The 18,625-nt window shown below is 40.5% G+C and overlaps 1 protein-coding gene and 1 pseudogene across 1 annotated transcript; both read right to left on the bottom strand.

The window, feature by feature from the left end:
* Positions 1–1,363: 1,363 nt before the first annotated feature.
* On the bottom strand, positions 1,364–5,623 carry LOC115499129 (annotated as a pseudogene).
* A 2,935-nt stretch (positions 5,624–8,558) lies between these two features.
* On the bottom strand, positions 8,559–9,500 carry LOC115499588 (olfactory receptor 1J4-like). The gene has a single exon (XM_030293685.1). The coding sequence runs from the start codon at positions 9,495–9,497 to the stop codon at positions 8,559–8,561; it is 939 nt and encodes a 312-aa protein (XP_030149545.1). The 5' UTR covers positions 9,498–9,500.
* Positions 9,501–18,625: the final 9,125 nt, after the last annotated feature.

Below are 18,625 nucleotides of genomic sequence, written 5' to 3'. Positions count from 1 at the left end.
CTAGGCCCACCAGGAGAAGAAAGTTGCTCTCCTACCCTAGCAACAGCCCAGCCAATGAGAGACTGTCATAATTCAGCCAATGAAAAGCCACTATGCCTTAAACTCCCAGTTTATTCCAGTGGACTTCTTCATTCAGTTACATGCTTGCTCCAACTCACTTAATCCAAGTGTTCTCAACCTCCACTGCACATTAGAATCACCTGCCAAAAGTTTCGTATTGTATTTAGATTTGGGGAAAACATATGAAGCATTTAGTTAGTCAGCTACTCCAATTGGTAAGCCAGCATTCTGAATGTCCTTATCTTAATACTTGGAGTTAAATTTAAATTTTATAATTCTAGAAAAAAATATTTTAAGAATTGAAAGTGAAACTAACGAGCAGATTGCTAAAATATGGATTATCATTAATTTTATACAGCCATTTTAAAGGTGTTCTAATTATCTACACCATTAAGGTTCACAAATGTTGGTACATTTTCATATGAGGTCCACATAAAGTCTTGATGTTTCCAAACTACATCACATTTGACATCTCCAAAATTCTTCAACATAGGCATCAGAATTGTAAAGAATGAGAAGATACAGCTAATAAAAATGCCTAACAGATCCAAATAGCAAATAAATTTGCAATCAAATGCCTTTTTCCTTAAAGAGGAAAGCAAGGATTTTTTTTTTTTTTTTTTTTTTTTTTTTTTGGTCTATTCATGAATAAGAGGCAATTGTTAAGAAAGATTCCCTCTCCTGATTTAAAAAAGTTTGGTGCTTTGAAGACAATTGAGATAAGGGTGTTTCTGTATGTGCCAAATGCCTGGGCTTAAGAAAACCTAAAAAGGGGGGCGCCTGGGTGGCGCAGTCGGTTAAGCGTCCGACTTCAGCCAGTCACGATCTCGTGGTCCGTGAGTTCGCGATCCGTGAGTTCGAGCCCCGCGTCGGGCTCTGGGCTGATGGCTCAGAGCCTGGAGCCTGTTTCCGATTCTGTGTCTCCCTCTCTCTCTGCCCCTCCCCCGTTCATGCTCTGTCTCTCTCTGTCCCAAAAATAAAAAAAAAAATTAAAAAAAAAACGTTGAAAAAAAAATTAAAAAAAAAAAAAGAAAACCTAAAAAGGTATAAAATAAAGTAAATAGAAGTTTGGTTCACAGAATGCAGATGGTTACAGCAAATATCACTTGATGTGTCTGGCCTGGAGGTTAAATTAACTCATTGGGTTTAGGGAGAACAAACAGGAAGAACTGTAAAATCCCGTAACCTGGAAACAGGAAAGTGGAGAGGGTGCCAGCAACAAGGATGGTCCTCTGCACAGTATTCCAAGGAAGAATCTCTGACAGTGCCATTTGGTGAACTAGGAACTGAGGTAAGGTGATTGTCACTTGGAGAAAAAGATCTCCCTCTTAAAAAGTCCCCCCAGAGTCCCTTTCACGTTCCTGTTCCTCAGGCTGTAGATGAAGGCTGTAGATGAAGGGGTTCAGCATTGGGGTGACCACTGTGTACATCACTGAAGCAATTATGTCTTTCTCAATGGAGTTGTTTGATCATAGGAAACATGCACAGAGCCATAATTGTCCTGCAAAATAGAAATACCACAGAGAGGTGGGAGCCACAAGTGCACAAGGCTTTACAGATCCCCTTGGTAAACCTGAGGGAACCCTTAGGATGAAGACTCCAATGCAGACATAACAGACCAGGATGCCAGTCAGTGGTATGATGATTTCCAGCAACCCCCACTGGGAAGTGAAGATGACCAACCCACTGATGGAGGTGTCAGAGCAGGACAACTTGAGCAGAGCAGCAAGATCATGAAAGAAATGAGGGATAGCGAGATTGTGGGATAATGCACTGCTACATGAGAGTAACCAGGACACAATCACTAATGAGACATACAGGTTTTCTCATATGATGGTGGTGTAGTATAGATGGCAGATGGCCACATACCTGTCATATGCCATCACTCCAGGGAGATTACCAATACAACCAAAAAAATATGAAAAGAAATACATCTGTGTTACCCACCCTGAATAAGGGATGGGTTGATCTCAAGTATGTATATTTATCAACATTTCAGGGATGGTGTCAGATGAAAAGGAGACATCCATGAGGGCCAAGTGGCTGAGGAAGAAGTACATGAGAATGTAGAGGTGAGAGTCCAGCCTGATGAGCAGGATGATAAGCAGGATCCCCAGCCCTATGGTCAGGCACAAGCCCAGGAACAGGGTGAAGAACACATCCTGTTGCTCCAGCCTTATTGGGGAGCCCAGGAGGAAGAACATGCTGCTCTTGTTCTCCCTCTACATGCTGCTTTTCTGTCTACTGGGAGTAAGGGGATAGGGAAATGTCAGAGACTTTGGAAGTTGATAATGGCCACCATTATCATTTCTTATTTTCTCCTGAAAAAAAAAATAATAAATGCATGGATTTCTATCATTCCCTAGTGTTGCCAAAGCATGAGACACCCTCAATGCCCAACATGATTCCTTTCAGTGAAAACCAGAGCAAAATTATTCTTTATTTTTAACCTACCATGTTCCTAGCACTGTGCTACTAATTGGAGATACAAGAGTAAATAGGAAACACAGGGCATCTTCCCCCAGGATACTGACCCTCCAGAGCATGCCTGACAGAATACAGACTTAAGGTATGGATCTACAGCCAGATTGCTCTATCAATGGAATATTATTGAGCCATAAAAAAGAAGGAAATCTTGCCATTTGCAGTGACATGGATGGAGCTAGAGAGTATAATGCTAAATGAAATAAGTCAGACAGAGAAAGACAAATACCATATGATTTCACTCATATGTAGAATTTAAGAAACAAAACAAAAAACAAAGGAAAAAATGAGAGCGAGTCAAAGCAAGAAACAGATTTTTAATTATAAAAAACAATCTGATGGTTACAAGAGGAGAGGTGAGTGGGGAGATGGGTTAAATATGGGATGGAAATTAATGAGTGCACTTGTTGTGATGAACACCAGGTGTTGTATAGAAGTTTTGAATCACTATATTGTACACCTGAAACTAATATTAGAATTAAACTGGAATTTATTTTTATTTTTTAAAATATAAGTTATTGTCAAATTGGTTAACATACAGTGTGTAAAGTGTGCTCTTGGTTTTTGGGGTAGATTCCCATGGTTCATCACTTACATACAACACCCAATGCTCATCCCAGCAAGTGCCCCCCTCAAGGCCCATCACCCATTTTCCCCTTTCCCCCACCCTCCCATCAACCCTCAATTTGTTCTCTGCATTTAGGAGTCTCTTATGGTTTGCCTCCCATCAACCCTCAGTTCTCTGTATTTAAGAGTCTCTTATGGTTTGCCTCCTGCCCTCTCTGTTTGTAACTATTTTTTTTAAACTTTAAAAATGGGCAAACTATTTGACCGACTCTTCACCAAAGGAGACTTGTGGATGGCAAATGAACACATGAAATGTACTTGACATCATTATTAATGAAACAGGGTGCTATCAAAAAAAAAAAAAAAAAAAAAAAAAACCACCAGACGCTGAATAGAAGCAAGGCAAGATTTTATTCACAGCCAGGCCAAACCTGATCTCCTAATCTTAAGGAAAAAAGTGCAGAGGATGGTCCTGAACAAAGGCAGCAGCGGGCTTATATGGATTTTAGCAAGTCAGAATACATCATTATTTGGTTAACCAATTACAATTTACAGCATTTCATTGTAGCCAATTATATTGTGACACAGAGACGTTAGTTTTGGTGGGAACCTATAAATTTTAAAGGTCTTTGTCCTAAGGGGATTTAAAATGACCAGTCATAGTTAGACAACTGAGATGCTGTAGGGCTTTGAGTACGTGACTTTTTACATGTTGGTCTTGCCTAGGCTAGATCTTGGTAGAGGGGGTGAGGGAGCGTTTTGTATCCTAAGTTATCTATTTAGTAAGCAGGTGAGGTCACAGAAGTGAGATAAGGCGGTTAGTAATTACTGATAACCCTAATAGGGAACTACATAAGCCTTTTATCTCAACCATTCATGAAAGGTGAGTTTAAGCCGAACTTATATACAATAAGCTTTCTGATATCTTATAAGTTGACCTATTACAATTAATAAGGAAAATACAAATTAAACTGCAATGAGATAGCACTACACACCTATTAGAATGTCTAAAATTAGAAGGACTGATGCTATCCAGAGTCGTTGAAGATATGAAGGAACTGTAACTCTCATACACGGCTGGTGGCAGTGTAAAATGGTGCTACCCTTTGAAAAACAGTTTACAAGTTCTTTAAAAGTTAAATATATAGCTAGCATATTGCTAGGTGTTTGCCCAAAGGAAAAAGAAAATGTAGATGTCCATACAAAGACTTATACAAGAATGTTCATAACAGTTTTATTTAATAGCCAAAAACTGGAACCAGTCCAAACATCCATCAACAGGTAAATGGACAGAAGGGTTGTGGGATATCCTTATAATGGAATACTACTTAGCAATAAAAAGAATAAACTATTGATAAAAATTTGTACATGGGTGAATCTCAAAATGCTTATGCTGAGTGAAAGAGGACAGCAGCAAAAAAAAAAAAAAAAAAAAAAATACATACTGGCTGATTCCATTTAGATAAACTTGTTGAAGATGGAACTAATCAATGTGGAAAAAAAAAAAAAAAGATCAGTAGTTCAGTAGTTCCCCTGGGGACAGATGGGAGAAACAAAGAGGGGCAGGAGGGTAAGCCTGAGGAAACTTCATTATCTTGATGGTTTATCTTTGATAGTTTCAGAGATGTATACCTATGTCAAAAGGATTCCCAAATCACTCACACTAAAGATGAAACTCTATGATGCTTAATTTTACGTGTCAGCTTGGCTAGGCTACAGTAACCAGGTATTTAGACAAACACTATTCTAGATGTTTCTATGAGGGCATTTTTAAGTGAGATGAACATTTTTTAAAATTTAAATTCAAGGGGCGCCTGGGTGGCGCAGTCGGTTAAGCGACCGACTTCAGCCAGGTCACGATCTCGCGGTCCGTGAGTTCGAGCCCCGCGTCGGGCTCTGGGCTGATGGCTCAGAGCCTGGAGCCTGTTTCCGATTCTGTGTTTCCCTCTCTCTCTGCCCCTCGCCCGTTCATGCTCTGTCTCTCTCTGTCCCAAAAATAAATAAAAACGTGGAAAAAAAAATTAAAAAAAAAAAATTTTAAATTCAAGTTATGGGGCGCCTGGGTGGCGCAGTCGGTTAAGCGTCCGACTTCGGCTCAGGTCACGATCTCGCAGTCCGTGGGTTCGAGCCCCACGTCAGGCTCTGTGCTGACAGCTCAGAGCCTGGAGCCTGCTTCCGCTTCTGTGTCTCCCTCTCTCTCTGATCCTCCCCCATTCATGCCCTGTCTCCCTCTGTCTCAAAAATAAAAATAAAAAAATTAAAAACAATAAACACTAGAAAAAAATTAGCTTAAATACAGCTGTGCCATCCTAGAGTTCTGTAGGTCACAAGTCTACTGTGGGTCCAACGGGATTAAAATTGAGATGTTAGCAGGTTGGGTTCCTTTCGAAAAATCCACTTCATTGGCTGAATTCAGCTCCGTGTAGTTGTAGGACCGAGGTCCCGTTTTCTTACTGGCTGTCGACAGAGGAGTGTTCCCAGCTTTTCTTGGCTTGTGATCCCCTTCTGCCATCGTTCCTCTCGTGCTCAGAATGTCTCCTGCCTCTTTCATCATTGCATCTCTCTGGCTCATCTTCCTGCCTTCCTCTTCCACGTTTAAGACTGTTTCCCAGGGCGCCTGGGTGGCGCAGTCGGTTAAGCGTCCGACTTCAGCCAGGTCACGATCTCGCGGTCCGTGAGTTCGAGCCCCGCATCGGGCTCTGGGCTGATGGCTCGGAGCCTGGAGCCTGTTTCCGATTCTGTGTTTCCCTCTCTCTCTGCCCCTCGCCCGTTCATGCTCTGTCTCTCTCTGTCCCAAAAATAAATAAAAACGTGGAAAAAAAATTAAAAAAAAAAATTTAAATTCAAGTTATGGGGCGCCTGGGTGGCGCAGTCGGTTAAGCGTCCGACTTCAGCCAGGTCACGATCTCGCGGTCCGTGAGTTCGAGCCCCGCGTCGGGCTCTGGGCTGATGGCTCAGAGCCTGGAGCCTGTTTCCGATTCTGTGTCTCCCTCGCTCTCTGCCCCTCCCCCGTTCATGCTCTGTCTCTCTCTGTCCCAAAAATAAATAAACATTGAAAAAAAAAAATTCAAGTTAGTTAACATATAATGTAGTACTGGTTTCAGGAGTAGGATTTAGTGATTCATTAATTACATATAACACCCAGTGTTTATCCCAACAATTGCCCTCGTTAATGCCACTTACATGGCATTAATGCCTTCCGTCACCCATTTAGCCTATCCCCCCCTCCCCTCCAGCAACCATCAATTGTTCTCTGAATTTTTAAGAGTCTCTTTTGGTTTGCCTCCCTCTCAATCATTTAATTTTTATCAGCAGGTTTTGAGTAGATTGCCCTCCATACTGCAGATGGACCTTATCCAATCTGTAGGGCATAAGACTGCCTTCCCCCAAAGAAGAAGCAATTTTGCCAGAAAACTGCCTTTGGGTTCAAACTGAAACATTTCTCTGGATTTCCAGCCTGTCACCCTGCTGATTTGGGACTTACCAGCCTCCATAATCACATGAGCTAATTCCTTAAAATCTCCCCCCATGTGCCTCTCTCCCACAAACATACACAAACCCTCTTGGTTCTATTTTTCTGGAGAATTTTGACTAATACGCTTACTATGACCTGAGGTGCCTTACAAATGTGGTTCCTTGATATCTTTAAACGTATTGTCTACCACCCACCCCCACTCATCCCTGTATAGCTACAGAGGCCCATTTAATGTTCCTGGAATAGGCCTGATACCATCTTACCCCAGGGTATTTCTAGTTGCTGATCTTCATGTTTGCGATGCTTTTTCCTCAGAAATCCCCATGGCTCACTTACCTGTCCTCACTAATGTCTTAGTTTAAATGTTACCTTTCCAGTGACCATTAAATTATAAAGCACCACCCCCCACCAGAACTCTCATTTCCCCCTCCTTTTTTTTATGAGTATAGTTGAATACAATATTACATTAATTTCAGTTGTACAACATGATGATTCAACAAGTTTACACATTATGTTATGTTTACTATAAATATAGCTACCATCTGTCCTGATACATTGTTATTACAATGCCATTGACTACATTCCTTATGCTCTGCCTTTTATTCCCATGACTTATTCATTCCATATCTGGAGGGCTGTTTCTCCCACTCCCCTTCACCCATTTTGCCCACTACTGACCCCCCTTCCCTCTAGCAACCATCAGTTTGTTCTCTGTGTTTATAGGTCTGATTCTGGTTTTTGTTAGTTTATTCATTTCTTTTTTGTTTTTAGATTCCACTTATAAGTTAAATCATATTGTTCCCCGCTTTAATGCTTCCTTTACCTACAGCAGTTTTTACCTACAAACAAAACTTAAAATTTATGCATTTAATTCAGACACAAAAACTCATCTCCCACAGAGCTTACATTCTAGTAAAGAAACAACGACAATAAAGGAAATAAGTAAAGCTCATGGTGTGTTAGAAGGTTGAAAACTGCTATGGAAAAAAAAAGGAGCATGATGAGTGGGGTCAGGAATGCTGGAATGTAAATTCTGCATGGCAATCGATTTGGAGGTCTTTCTGTTTTTTAACTTGCACACCCAGAGCTTGGAAAATTGCCTAGCATATAGTAGTCATGGTAAATATTTTTGTGTGCATGAGTTATGAATTCACACATTTATCTTTTCCTTCTCAGAAGTAGAAGCTCTCTGTTTGGGAATAAGACAACACTTATTTTCCCAGATTAAAATGAATCAGGCAGATAGAGGCTGTTCTCACCACAAAAATCCAACTTAGAGCAGAAAATCATAATCTTTCTAGCATGGAGAAATTTGGTAATTGAATTGACTCCTCTGTGCTCCCCTATTAACTTCTTGTCACAGGCAAAATCAAATTAAAGTTCATTTAAGTTTTAACAAACCATCAAAATCACTTTATTATCTAGCTACTGCATTTAGAAGGTAAGCATTCTGGACTTTCTAAAACTGAACATTAGAAACTTGACTGAATATTTGTAGACAAGAAACAAGAAATAAGGAGCTTGTTTATATCTCATTTACTTCAACAAATAGAAACTGTGGGTTATAATTAAAAGCTAGGTATGACCAAAGTGAAAGGGGTCAGGTCCTATAACATAACTGTCCATTTAAAGAGTAGTTGGGGGGGAGCCTGGGTGGCGCAGTCGGTTAAGCGTCCAACTTCAGCCGGGTCACGATCTCGCACTCCGTGAGTTCGAGCCCCGCGTTGGGCTCTGGGCTGATGGCTCGGAGCCTGGAGCCTGTTTCCGATTCTGTGTCTCCCTCTCTCTCTCTGCCCCTCCCCCGTTCATGCTCTGTCTCTCTCTGTCCCAAAAATAAATAAAAACAATGAAAAAAATTAAAAAAAAAAAGAGTAGTTGGGAAAATGCAAGAGACATGGATAGTCAACAAACAATTTTGCAAGAAGTCATCTCTAACAAGGTCAGTGGGTAAAGTAATACAATTAGGTGATTCTCACTTGGTGAAAACAATGTTTCTGAAAAGAATCTCCAGAGCCAATTTCATGTCTCTGTTCCTTAGGCTGTAGATGAAGGGGTTCAACATGGGGGTGACCACTGTATACATCAGTGAGGCAATCATGTCGTTGTCATTGGAGTTGCTCGATGAGGAAGAAAAGTACAGTGCCATAATTGTTCCATAGAATAGAGACACTACAGAGAGGTGGGAGCCACAGGTGGACAAGGCTTTGCGGATACCTTTGGTAGGGGGCACCTTCAGAATAGAAGCCCCAATGCGTCCATAAGAGACCAGGATGCCAGTCAACGGGAGAATGACAACTGCAGCCCCTGCAGTAAATATGACCAGCTCATTAACAGAGGTGTTTGAACAGAACAGCCTGAGTAGGATGGGGAGGCTACAGAAAAAGTGGGGGATGATGTTGTCAGCACAGAAGGACACCTGGGTCAGGAGGAGGGTGTGTAAGAGGGCACTGCCACAGGAGAGAATCCAGGAGCCAGCCACCAGCAGCACACACAGATCCTCCTTCATGATGGTGGTGTAGTATAGAGGATGACAGATGGCTACATACCTGTCATATGCCATCACTGCGAGAAGGAGATTATCAACACAACCGAAAAGTATATAAAAATACATCTGTGAAATACATCCTGGATAGGAGATTGATAGGTGCTCAGTCTGCATGTTCATCAGCATCTTTGGGACGGTGACAGAAGAGAAAGAGACATCAGTGAAGGCCAAGTGGCTGAGGAAGAAGTATATGGGGGTGTGGAGGCGGGAGTCCAGCCTGATGAGCAGGATGATGAGCAGGTTCCCCAGCACCGTGATCAGGTACATGCCCAGGAACAGGGCGAAGAACACGGCCTGCTGCTCTGGCCAGATGGGGAGCCCCAGGAGGAGGAACTCAGACACGCTGCTCTGGTTCTCCCCCCTCATGCTGTTTTCTCTCCTCTAGGAATAAAGAGAAATGGGAAATGACAGGTACTTAGAAATACTATGCATAGAAATTACTGTATAGTCACATATTTTCTCCAAGTGACTGTCAGCATTCAGGCAAATATTGCCTTGCAATTCACATATGGATGCCTCGTCCAGGCTCGTGAGAGGGATGCAATGAGATTTGTGTGAACCCTGACAGTCACTTGGAGAAAGTACGTGACACCAAACTCTTCAGTCAAAATCAGGAACAACTCATTCTTTTTTGATTTTGTTTTTTACACATGTGGAGACACTGTGATAGGCACTAGGAAGAAAGTAATGAATAAATCCCTTCCTCTGGGGAGCCCACATTCGAGTAAGCAGCCTCACAGCACTGATGAAGAGCATAGCTCTGCAGCCAGACTGCTTATGAGCTTGTGTCTGGTTCTTGCTTATCTTGATTGTTGCTTGCCCTCTCTGTCTCTCTGTCTCTGTCTCTATCTTTGTCTCTCTGTCTGTCACATACACACATACACATGCTTGCCACTTAAGCATTGAGAAGACTAAAGAAACATGCCATGTACAAAATAAGCCCTCAATACACAAACTCACTTCACACCATTAGAAGGACTATCATCAAAAAGGAAGGGAAGGGAAGGGAAGGGAAGGGAAGGGAAGGGAAGGGAAGGGAAGGGAAGGGAAAGAAAAGAAAAGAAAAGAAAAGAAAAGAAAAGAAAAGAAAAGAAAAGAAAAGAAAAAAAAAGAAAAACGGAGGGAGGGAGGAAGGAAGGAAGGAAGGAAGCAAGGAAGGAAGGAAATTAGTGTTGATGAGGATGTGGAGAAATTGGAACACTTGTGTATTGCTGGTACACATAAAATGGTGCAGTTATTATGAAAAACACTATGGCAGTTCCTAAAAAAATTAAGCACAGAATTATCATAAATCCAGAAGTTCCACTTCCAGGTATATATCCAAAACAATTGAAATAAGGTTCTTAAATATTTGTACACCCATGTTCAAAGCAGCATTATTCATTTTTTATGAATATAATTTATTCTCAAACTGGCTTACATACAACACCCAGTGCTCATCCCAATAAGTGCCCTCCTCAATGCCCATCACCCATTTTCCCCTCTCCCCCATCCCCCCATCCCCCCTCAATTTGTTCTCTGTATTTAAGAGCCTCTAGTGGTTTTTTTTGGCCTCCCTCCCTCTCTGTTTGTAACTATTTTTTCCCCTTCCCTTCCCCCATGGCCTTCTGTTAAGTTTCTCAAGATCCACATATGAGTGAAAACAAATGACATCTGTCCTTCTCTGACTGACTTATTTCACTCAGCATAATACCTTCCAGTTTCATCCACATCGCTGCAAATGGCATGATTTCATTCTTTCTCAAAACAGCATTATTCATGACAGCCAAAGATGGAAACAACCTGTGTCCATTGACAAATGAATGGATAAACACAATGTGGTATATACATACAATGGAATGGAAGGAAGGAAATCCTGACTCCTGCTACAACCTGGATGAACCTTGACATTATGCTGACTAAAATAAGTCAGTCACCAAAGTATAAATACTGTATGATTCCACTTACATGAGATCCTAGAATAGTCAAATTCATAGAGACAAAAAGTAGAATGGTGGTGGTCAGCAGTTAGGGAGAAGAGAAATGAGAAATTATTGTTCAGTGTATACAGTTTCATTTTGAGAAGATAAAAAAGTTCTGGAAGTAGATGGTGGTGATGTTGTAAATGTACATAATGCCACAGAACTGCACACTTAAAAAATTACTTACATGGTAAATTTTATGTTATGTATATTTCACCAAAATAAAAAAAAAACCTTTAAGTTGGAAAATATATCAGGAAGAGTTGATAAATTATTGACTAAAGATAATAGTCAGGGGTGTCTTGCTGGCTCAGTTGGTAGAGAGCATGAGACTCCTGATCTCGAGGTCATGAATTCAAACCCCACATTAGGTGTAGAGATTACTTAAAAATAAAATCTTTTATAAATGAATGAATGAATGAATGGTGACCAAAAAATAAATAAACTCACTGTTTTGGCAGGATGAGTGACCAAGATCACAGGTCAGGAATTAAAGATAACAGAGGTATGAATAGGTCATCAAGCAAAATCAAATAGCTTACTGAAAATGTGTTTACTTCTGTGGTCTCTCTCACATATTCAGGGAAACAGTGAAGGCCCAGACCATGGCCCCTGAAGATTACTTCATCCGCAGCAATTGACTCACTGCATTTTAAATAAATTTTCCAATAAATAACTTCCTTCATGTCTGCCATCATCTCTCTCCCCTTTCATCTCCAGTACTTCCAAATGGCTGAGTTCTTTTCTTTTTAAGTTTATGTATTTATTTTGAGAGAGAGAGAACCAGCAGGGAGGGGTAAAGAGAGAGGAGGACAGAGGATATGAAGTGGGCTCTGTGCTGACAGTAGAGAGCCCAATGCATGGCTCAATGATCACGACCTGAGCCAAAGTTGGATGCTTAACCAACTGAGCCACCCAGGTGCCCCCAAAATGGCTAAGTTCTAAGCACACAAGCAATGTGAGTGACAGAATTTGCCCAATGGTGTGGCCAGAGAATCAAGATATTACAGATGGTATTGGACTGAGGAGTTATATCAGAATTCATAGTCATCTGAGTAACTAGACAAGGTTCCAGAATTAACTACACCATGTTTCCCAAAGTGGAAATTTGGAGATTACTGAAGGTCAATGAAGAAAATTGGGGGCCCTGGAGAAGTTCAGTAGTCTTCAAACCACATGGACAAATTGCCACCAACTTAGCATAAAGAGGACTTTACTTAGAGCTTCCTGTTTATGTCTAGGGCTGAGACAAGGGGAGACAAGAGGAGACAAGACAAGAGGGCTGAGACAAGACTCTGGGGCTATTTCCCTAAATCGAGTGCATACACATATTGCTATGTCCCGCACATATGTGAGTGTGTTAGACACAAAAACAGACACACAGAGTAACACAGAAACAAACCCAAGGTCCTATGCTTTGGCTCTCTCTGACCTATACTCATCTCTAGTTCAAAAGTGTAGAAGTTTGCATGGATTCATACTAACTTACATTCCTCCTTAAGATGAAACATTTTGTCACACACAACTTTAAAAAACATGCAGAAGGAACCCTTCTATGTTGTTTGGGGGCTGTAAAATGCTCAGCTGCTATGGAAAACAGAATGGAGTTTCCCTAAAACATTAAAAATAGAATTGCCACATGATCTTGCTATCTCACTTCTGGGTATAAACCAGAAAGGACTGAAATCAGGATCTCAAAGATATATCTGCACTTCCATGTTTACTGCGGTCCTATTCACAATAATTAAGTTATGGAAACAACCCAAATGAGAAGAATGGGTAGAGAAAATGTGGTATAAACATACAATGGAATATTATACTGCCTTAAATACGAAGGAAATCTTTCTATCTGTGACAACATGGATGAACCTGGAGGACATTATACTAAATGAAATAAGCCAGTTACAGAAGGACAAATATTGCATGATTTCACTTTTATGAGGTATCTAAAAGTGTCAAACTCGTAGAAACAGGGAATAAACAGTAGTTACCAAGGGGAGGGGGAGAAAGGTAGAGCTGTTATTGATATAAAGTTTTGGTTATTCAAGATGAATTAGTTCTAGAGGCCTGCTATACAGCATAGTGCCTGCAGTCCACAGTACTTTATTGTGCATTTCAAAATTCATGAAAAGAGTAGATCTCATTTTAAGCTATTTTAACCTCAAAAAAAGAGGGGGCACAAGGAAATTTTGGGATGTGATGGATATGTCTATTGCCTTGATTGTGGTGATAGCTTCAAATGTATATGCATAGGTCCAAACTCATTAAATTGTATACATTAACTTTATACAGATTTTTGTATCAGTTACACCTCAATAAAGCTGTTTAAAAAAATCATGCCCTCAGCATAATACCTTCCAAGTCCATCCACGTTGCTGCAAATGGCAGGATTTCATTCTTTCTCATTGCCAAGTAGTATTCCATTGTACATATAAAGCACATTTTCTTTATCCATTCATCATTTGATGGACATTTAGGCTCTTTCCATAATTTAGCTATTGTTGAAAACACTGCTATAAACATTGTGGTACATGTGCCCTTATGCATCAGCACTCCTGTATCCTTTGAGTAAATGCCTAGTAATGCTATTGCTGGGTTGTAGGGTAGTTCTATTTTTTGAGGAACCGCCACACTGTTTTCCAGAGCGGCTGCACCAGTTTGCATTCCCACCAACAGTGCAAGAGGGTTGGTATTATGCTGAGTGAAAGAAGTCACTCAGAGAAGGACAAATATCATATGTTTTAACCCATATGTGGATCTTGAGAAACTTAACAGAAGACCATGGGGGAAGGGAAGGGGAAGAAATAGTTACAAACTGAGAGGGAGGGAGGCAAACCACAAGAGACTCTTAAATACAGAAAACAAACTGAGGGTGGATGGCGGGGGGTGGTGGGGAGAGGGGAAAATGGGTGATGGCCATTGAAGAGGGCACTTGTTGGGATGAGCACTGGGTGTTATATGTAAGCCAATTTGGCAGTAAATTATATTTTTTAAAAAATCATACGAACACCACATCCAGTCATCCAGGGAACTCACAAACCACACACACACACACACACACACACACACACACACACACACACAAAATCCCCACTACACACAATATGAATCACACATAGTCAAACACAACATACAAGTAACATAAAAAGAAGCAACACGCACACACACACACACACACACACACACAATCCCCACTACACACAATAAGAATCACACATAGTCAAACACAACACACAAGTAACATAAAAAGAAGCAACACGCACACACACACACACATAAACACACACAAGCACACATGCACACATTAGCAAAAGGTTTCCAGCCCTCCATGGTCTACTATTAGCATTATACATTAGGACTTTCTACCATGATAGAAATGCTCTGTATCTACATTGTCCACTATAGCAGCACTAGCCCCATGTGACTGAAGACTTGAAATAGATCTACTGAAACTGAGGAACTAAAATTGTAATTTCAGTTAATTTTAATTAAATTTAACTTTATGACCACATGTGGCTAGCAGCATCATAGAGGTCAGTGTGCAAGTCACTTAGCCTCTAAAAACACAAGCAATGTAAACACCCATTTTCTCCTTCTGTCTCTAGTCCTCACATACACACACGTATCTAGGCCAAGTGATGGTTCCTCACCTTCCTCCAATGGATGCCAATTCTTGCTGGTCCTGGCTGTTACCTGAATACTCCTCTCTTATGGCCTAATGGTCCTTAACACCTTTCATTCCTGTTCACAAGCACTGGAATAACGAGCAGGAAGATTCACATTTACCAACAAGAAAAAGACCCAGGGGAACACAACCCCAAGCTTCTGTTAGAGAAGAAGCCAACAGAACTAATTGTGCAACTTCTTGCCTCCCTCTTGAGATGGATCCTATGCAGGGACAAAAGGGTCCCAGAAGAAAGTGTCCCTAAAATCAGTGACACATCAGCCTCCCCTCTGCCTGGTCATGAGAAGGTGGAGGGGCCACGGACACCCTTGACCTCTGAAGAATCCAGCAATGGAATCTGTCTCTCCATACATCACAAAAAGGCCCAGATAGAGTAGTACTAGCCTTTGTAGACTCCCAAACCACTAACCCCAAACTACATTAAAGCACATATTCCACTGCCACCATTCATTCCATTCTTAGAGAACTGCAAGAAAGCCACAAAAGCCAAAGCAATCTTGAGAAAAATGAACAACGTGGGAGGCATCACACTTCCTGACTTTAAACTATAATACAGACCTATAGTAATCAACAATATATGTTACTGGCATAAAACCGTGTAGAACATGGAACAGAATACAGAGCCCAGACATAAACCCATGCATATGCCATCAACTAATCCTTGACAAGGGAGCCAAGTGTATACACAATAAGTAAAGGATAGTCTCTTCAATAAATGGTGTCAAGAAACTGGATATCCACATGCAAAAGAATGAAAATGGATCCTAATGATGTAAAAATATCTGTCTGTGACATTCAGCCCCAGGAGCCAAAAATGTCCACCACCTCCAGTAGCAGCAGCACCACCACCCAAGAGCACATCTCACAGCACATCTGTGTTCAGGTGCACATCTCATGGCAGTCCATGGCCTTGTTCAAGTGCAGGGCCTTCCTGCACTGGTACACGAGGGGAGGCATGGATGAGATGGAGCTCACCAAGAGCAGCATGAATGACCTGGTGTCTGAGTACCAGCAATGCCAGGTTTCCAGGGTCAAGGAGGAGGGTGAGTTTGAGTAGGAGGTAGAGGAGAAGGTGGCCTAGAACTGTCTGGTACCCGGTTCAGCATCAAAGCCATGTGAACTCTTTATTAACTCACAACCTGTTCTCTGAATGCTACCTCTCACTGTGTCTGCACTGCTCTTCTTCCTGTTCTTCTTCCTGTCTTGACAGCACATGCACTACAGCATGGGATATTTGTGTATGAAATTTTCTATCTATTCTAAGTGGAGACTGGACCCTCATCATACACATAATTTTCAAATATTTTCTCCTAGTCTGTATCTTTCTTTTCAGTTCCTTCCTTCCTTCCTTCCTTCCTTCCTTCCTTCCTTCCTTCCTTCCTTCCTTCCTTCCTTCCTTCCTTCCTTCCTTTGAGAGAAAGAGAGAGAGAGCACATGCAAGAGCAGGGCAGTCACACAGAGAGAGGAAATCTCAAGCAGACTCCACGCTGTCAGCACAGAGTCTGATGTGGGGCTTGAACTCACTAACCATGAGATCGTGACCTGAGCACAAATCAAGAGTCAGATGCTTAACTGATTGAGCCACCCAGGCACCCCTTTGTTTTCATTGTCTTAATGGTTTGTCTCTTGGAGCAGAAGTTTTGAACTTTGATGAAGTCCAATTTCTAATTTTTTTCTTTTATGAATCATTAAGCAATCTTTGCCTAACCCAAGGAAATACATAGTTTCTCTTATTTTTTTCTAAAACCCTTATAGTTCTTATATTTCAGTATGTGACCCAATTTGAGTTAAGTTTTTTTTGTGTATGGTATTAAGTAAGGGTCTAAGTTGAGGGTTTTGCATGGGGATATCCATGTTGCCTAGCACTATGTGTTGAAAAGATTATCCTTTCCCCATTGAATTGCCTTCACACCTGTGTCAAAAACCAGTTGACCACAAAAATAAGGCTTATTCCTTAATGAGGTTTATTTCTGGGCCCTCAATTCTGTTTCATTGTTCTATATGTCTATTATTATGTCAGTGCTACACTTTCTTGATGATTGAAGCTTTACAGTAAGTTTTTAAATCAGGGAGTGAAATGCCTCCCACTTTGTTCTCCTTTAAGTTAACTAACAACCTTTATAGTTATAAATATCACCTCTAATTCCTCTGACTAGGTCTTCCAGTACTATGTTAAATAGAAGTGGCAAGAGTGGGCATCCCAGTCTTGTTACTGATCTTAGAAGAAAAGCTTTCAGCTTTTCACTATTAAATATAATATTAGTCGTGGGCTTATCCTATATAAACTTTATCATGTTGAAGTAAATTCCTCCTACGCCTAGTTTTTTGAGAGTTTTTATCATAAAAGTGTGTTGAATTTTGTCAAATCCTTTTTCTTCAACTATTGAGATGATATGTGTTTTCTCTTCTTTACTTTGTTAATGTGGTATATTCCATTAATTGATTTGCATATGTTGAACCATCTTTGCATCCCAGGGATAAATCCCATTTGGTCATGGTGTATGATACCTTTAATGTGCTTTTGAATTTGGTCTGCTAGTATTTTGTTCAGGACTTTTGCATTTATGTTCATTAAGATATTGGCTTTATTTTTTTATTTTAATACCAGTATAGCTAATATACAGTATTACATTAGTTTCAGGTGTACAATATAGTGATTTAACAGTTCTGTATATCACCCAGTGTTCATCACAACAAGTGTCCTCCTTAATCCCCATCACCTATATCACCAATTCTTTACCTATCTCCCCTCTGTTAACCATCAGTTTGTTCTCTGTAGTTAAGACTCTCTTTCTTGGTCTCTCTCTCTCTCTCTTTTTTCCCCTTTGCTCATTTGTTTGGTTTCTTAAATTCCACATATGAGTGAAATAATGTGGTATTTGTCTTTCTGTAACTAATTTATTTCCTTAGAATTATACTCTCTAGCTCCATCCATGTCACTGCAAATGACAAGATTTCATTTTTTTTTTATGGCTGAACAATATTCCTCTGTGTGTGTGTGTGCGTGTGTGTGTGTGTGTGTGTGTGTGTGTGTGTGTGTTCTCTTTTTTATCCACTTATCTATCAGTGGACACTTGGGCTCTTTCCATAATGTGGCTTTTGTAAATAATGCTGCTCTAAACATAAGAGTGTCTGTATCCCTTTGAATTACTGTTTTTCTATTGTTTGGGTAGATACCCAGTAGTGCTATTACTGGGTCATAGGGGAGTTCTATTTTTAACTTTTTAAGGAAACCGCATACTGTTTTTTACAGTGGCTGCACCAGGTTGCATTCCCACCAACAGTGCAAGAGGGTTGTTTTTTCTCCATATCCTCATCAACACTTGTTGTTTCTTGTGTTTTTGATTTTAGCCATTCTACTGGTGTGAGATGCTATCTCATTGTAGTTTTGATTTGCATTTCCCTGATGATAAGTGATGTTGAGTATCTTTTCATGTGTGGGTTGGCCATCTGATGTCTTCTTTGGAGAAATGTCTATTCATATCATCTGTCCATTTTTTTTCTTATTTGTAAATACTGTCTTTCCTTTTTTTTAATATAGTTTATTGTCAAATTGGCTAACATACAGGGTGTAAAGCAGACTCTTGTTTTTTGGGGTAGATTCCTGTGGTTTGTTGCTTATATAAAACATCCAGTGCTCCTCCCAACAAATGCCCTCCTCAATGCCCATCACCCCTCTCCACCACCCACTATCCATTTTTTAATTGGATTACTTGTTTTTTGGGTGTTGAGTTTGATATGTTCTTACATATTTTGGATACTAACCCTTTATCATATGTGCCATTTGTAAATATCTTCTCCTATTCCACAGTTTGTCTTTTAGCTTTGTTGACTGTTTCTTTCACTGT

The sequence above is a fragment of the Lynx canadensis genome, chromosome D4 (genome assembly GCF_007474595.2).
Source record: "Lynx canadensis isolate LIC74 chromosome D4, mLynCan4.pri.v2, whole genome shotgun sequence".
NCBI lineage: Eukaryota > Metazoa > Chordata > Mammalia > Carnivora > Felidae > Lynx > Lynx canadensis.
The sequence above is the reverse complement of the archived record's forward strand: the minus strand, read 5'-3'. Positions and strand labels throughout refer to the sequence as shown.

Bases quoted from the DNA above. Each gene is read 5' to 3' on its own strand.
- LOC115499588 (XM_030293685.1), bottom strand. From the start codon at position 9,497: ATGAGGGGGGAGAACCAGAGCAGCGTGTCTGAGTTCCTCCTCCTGGGG.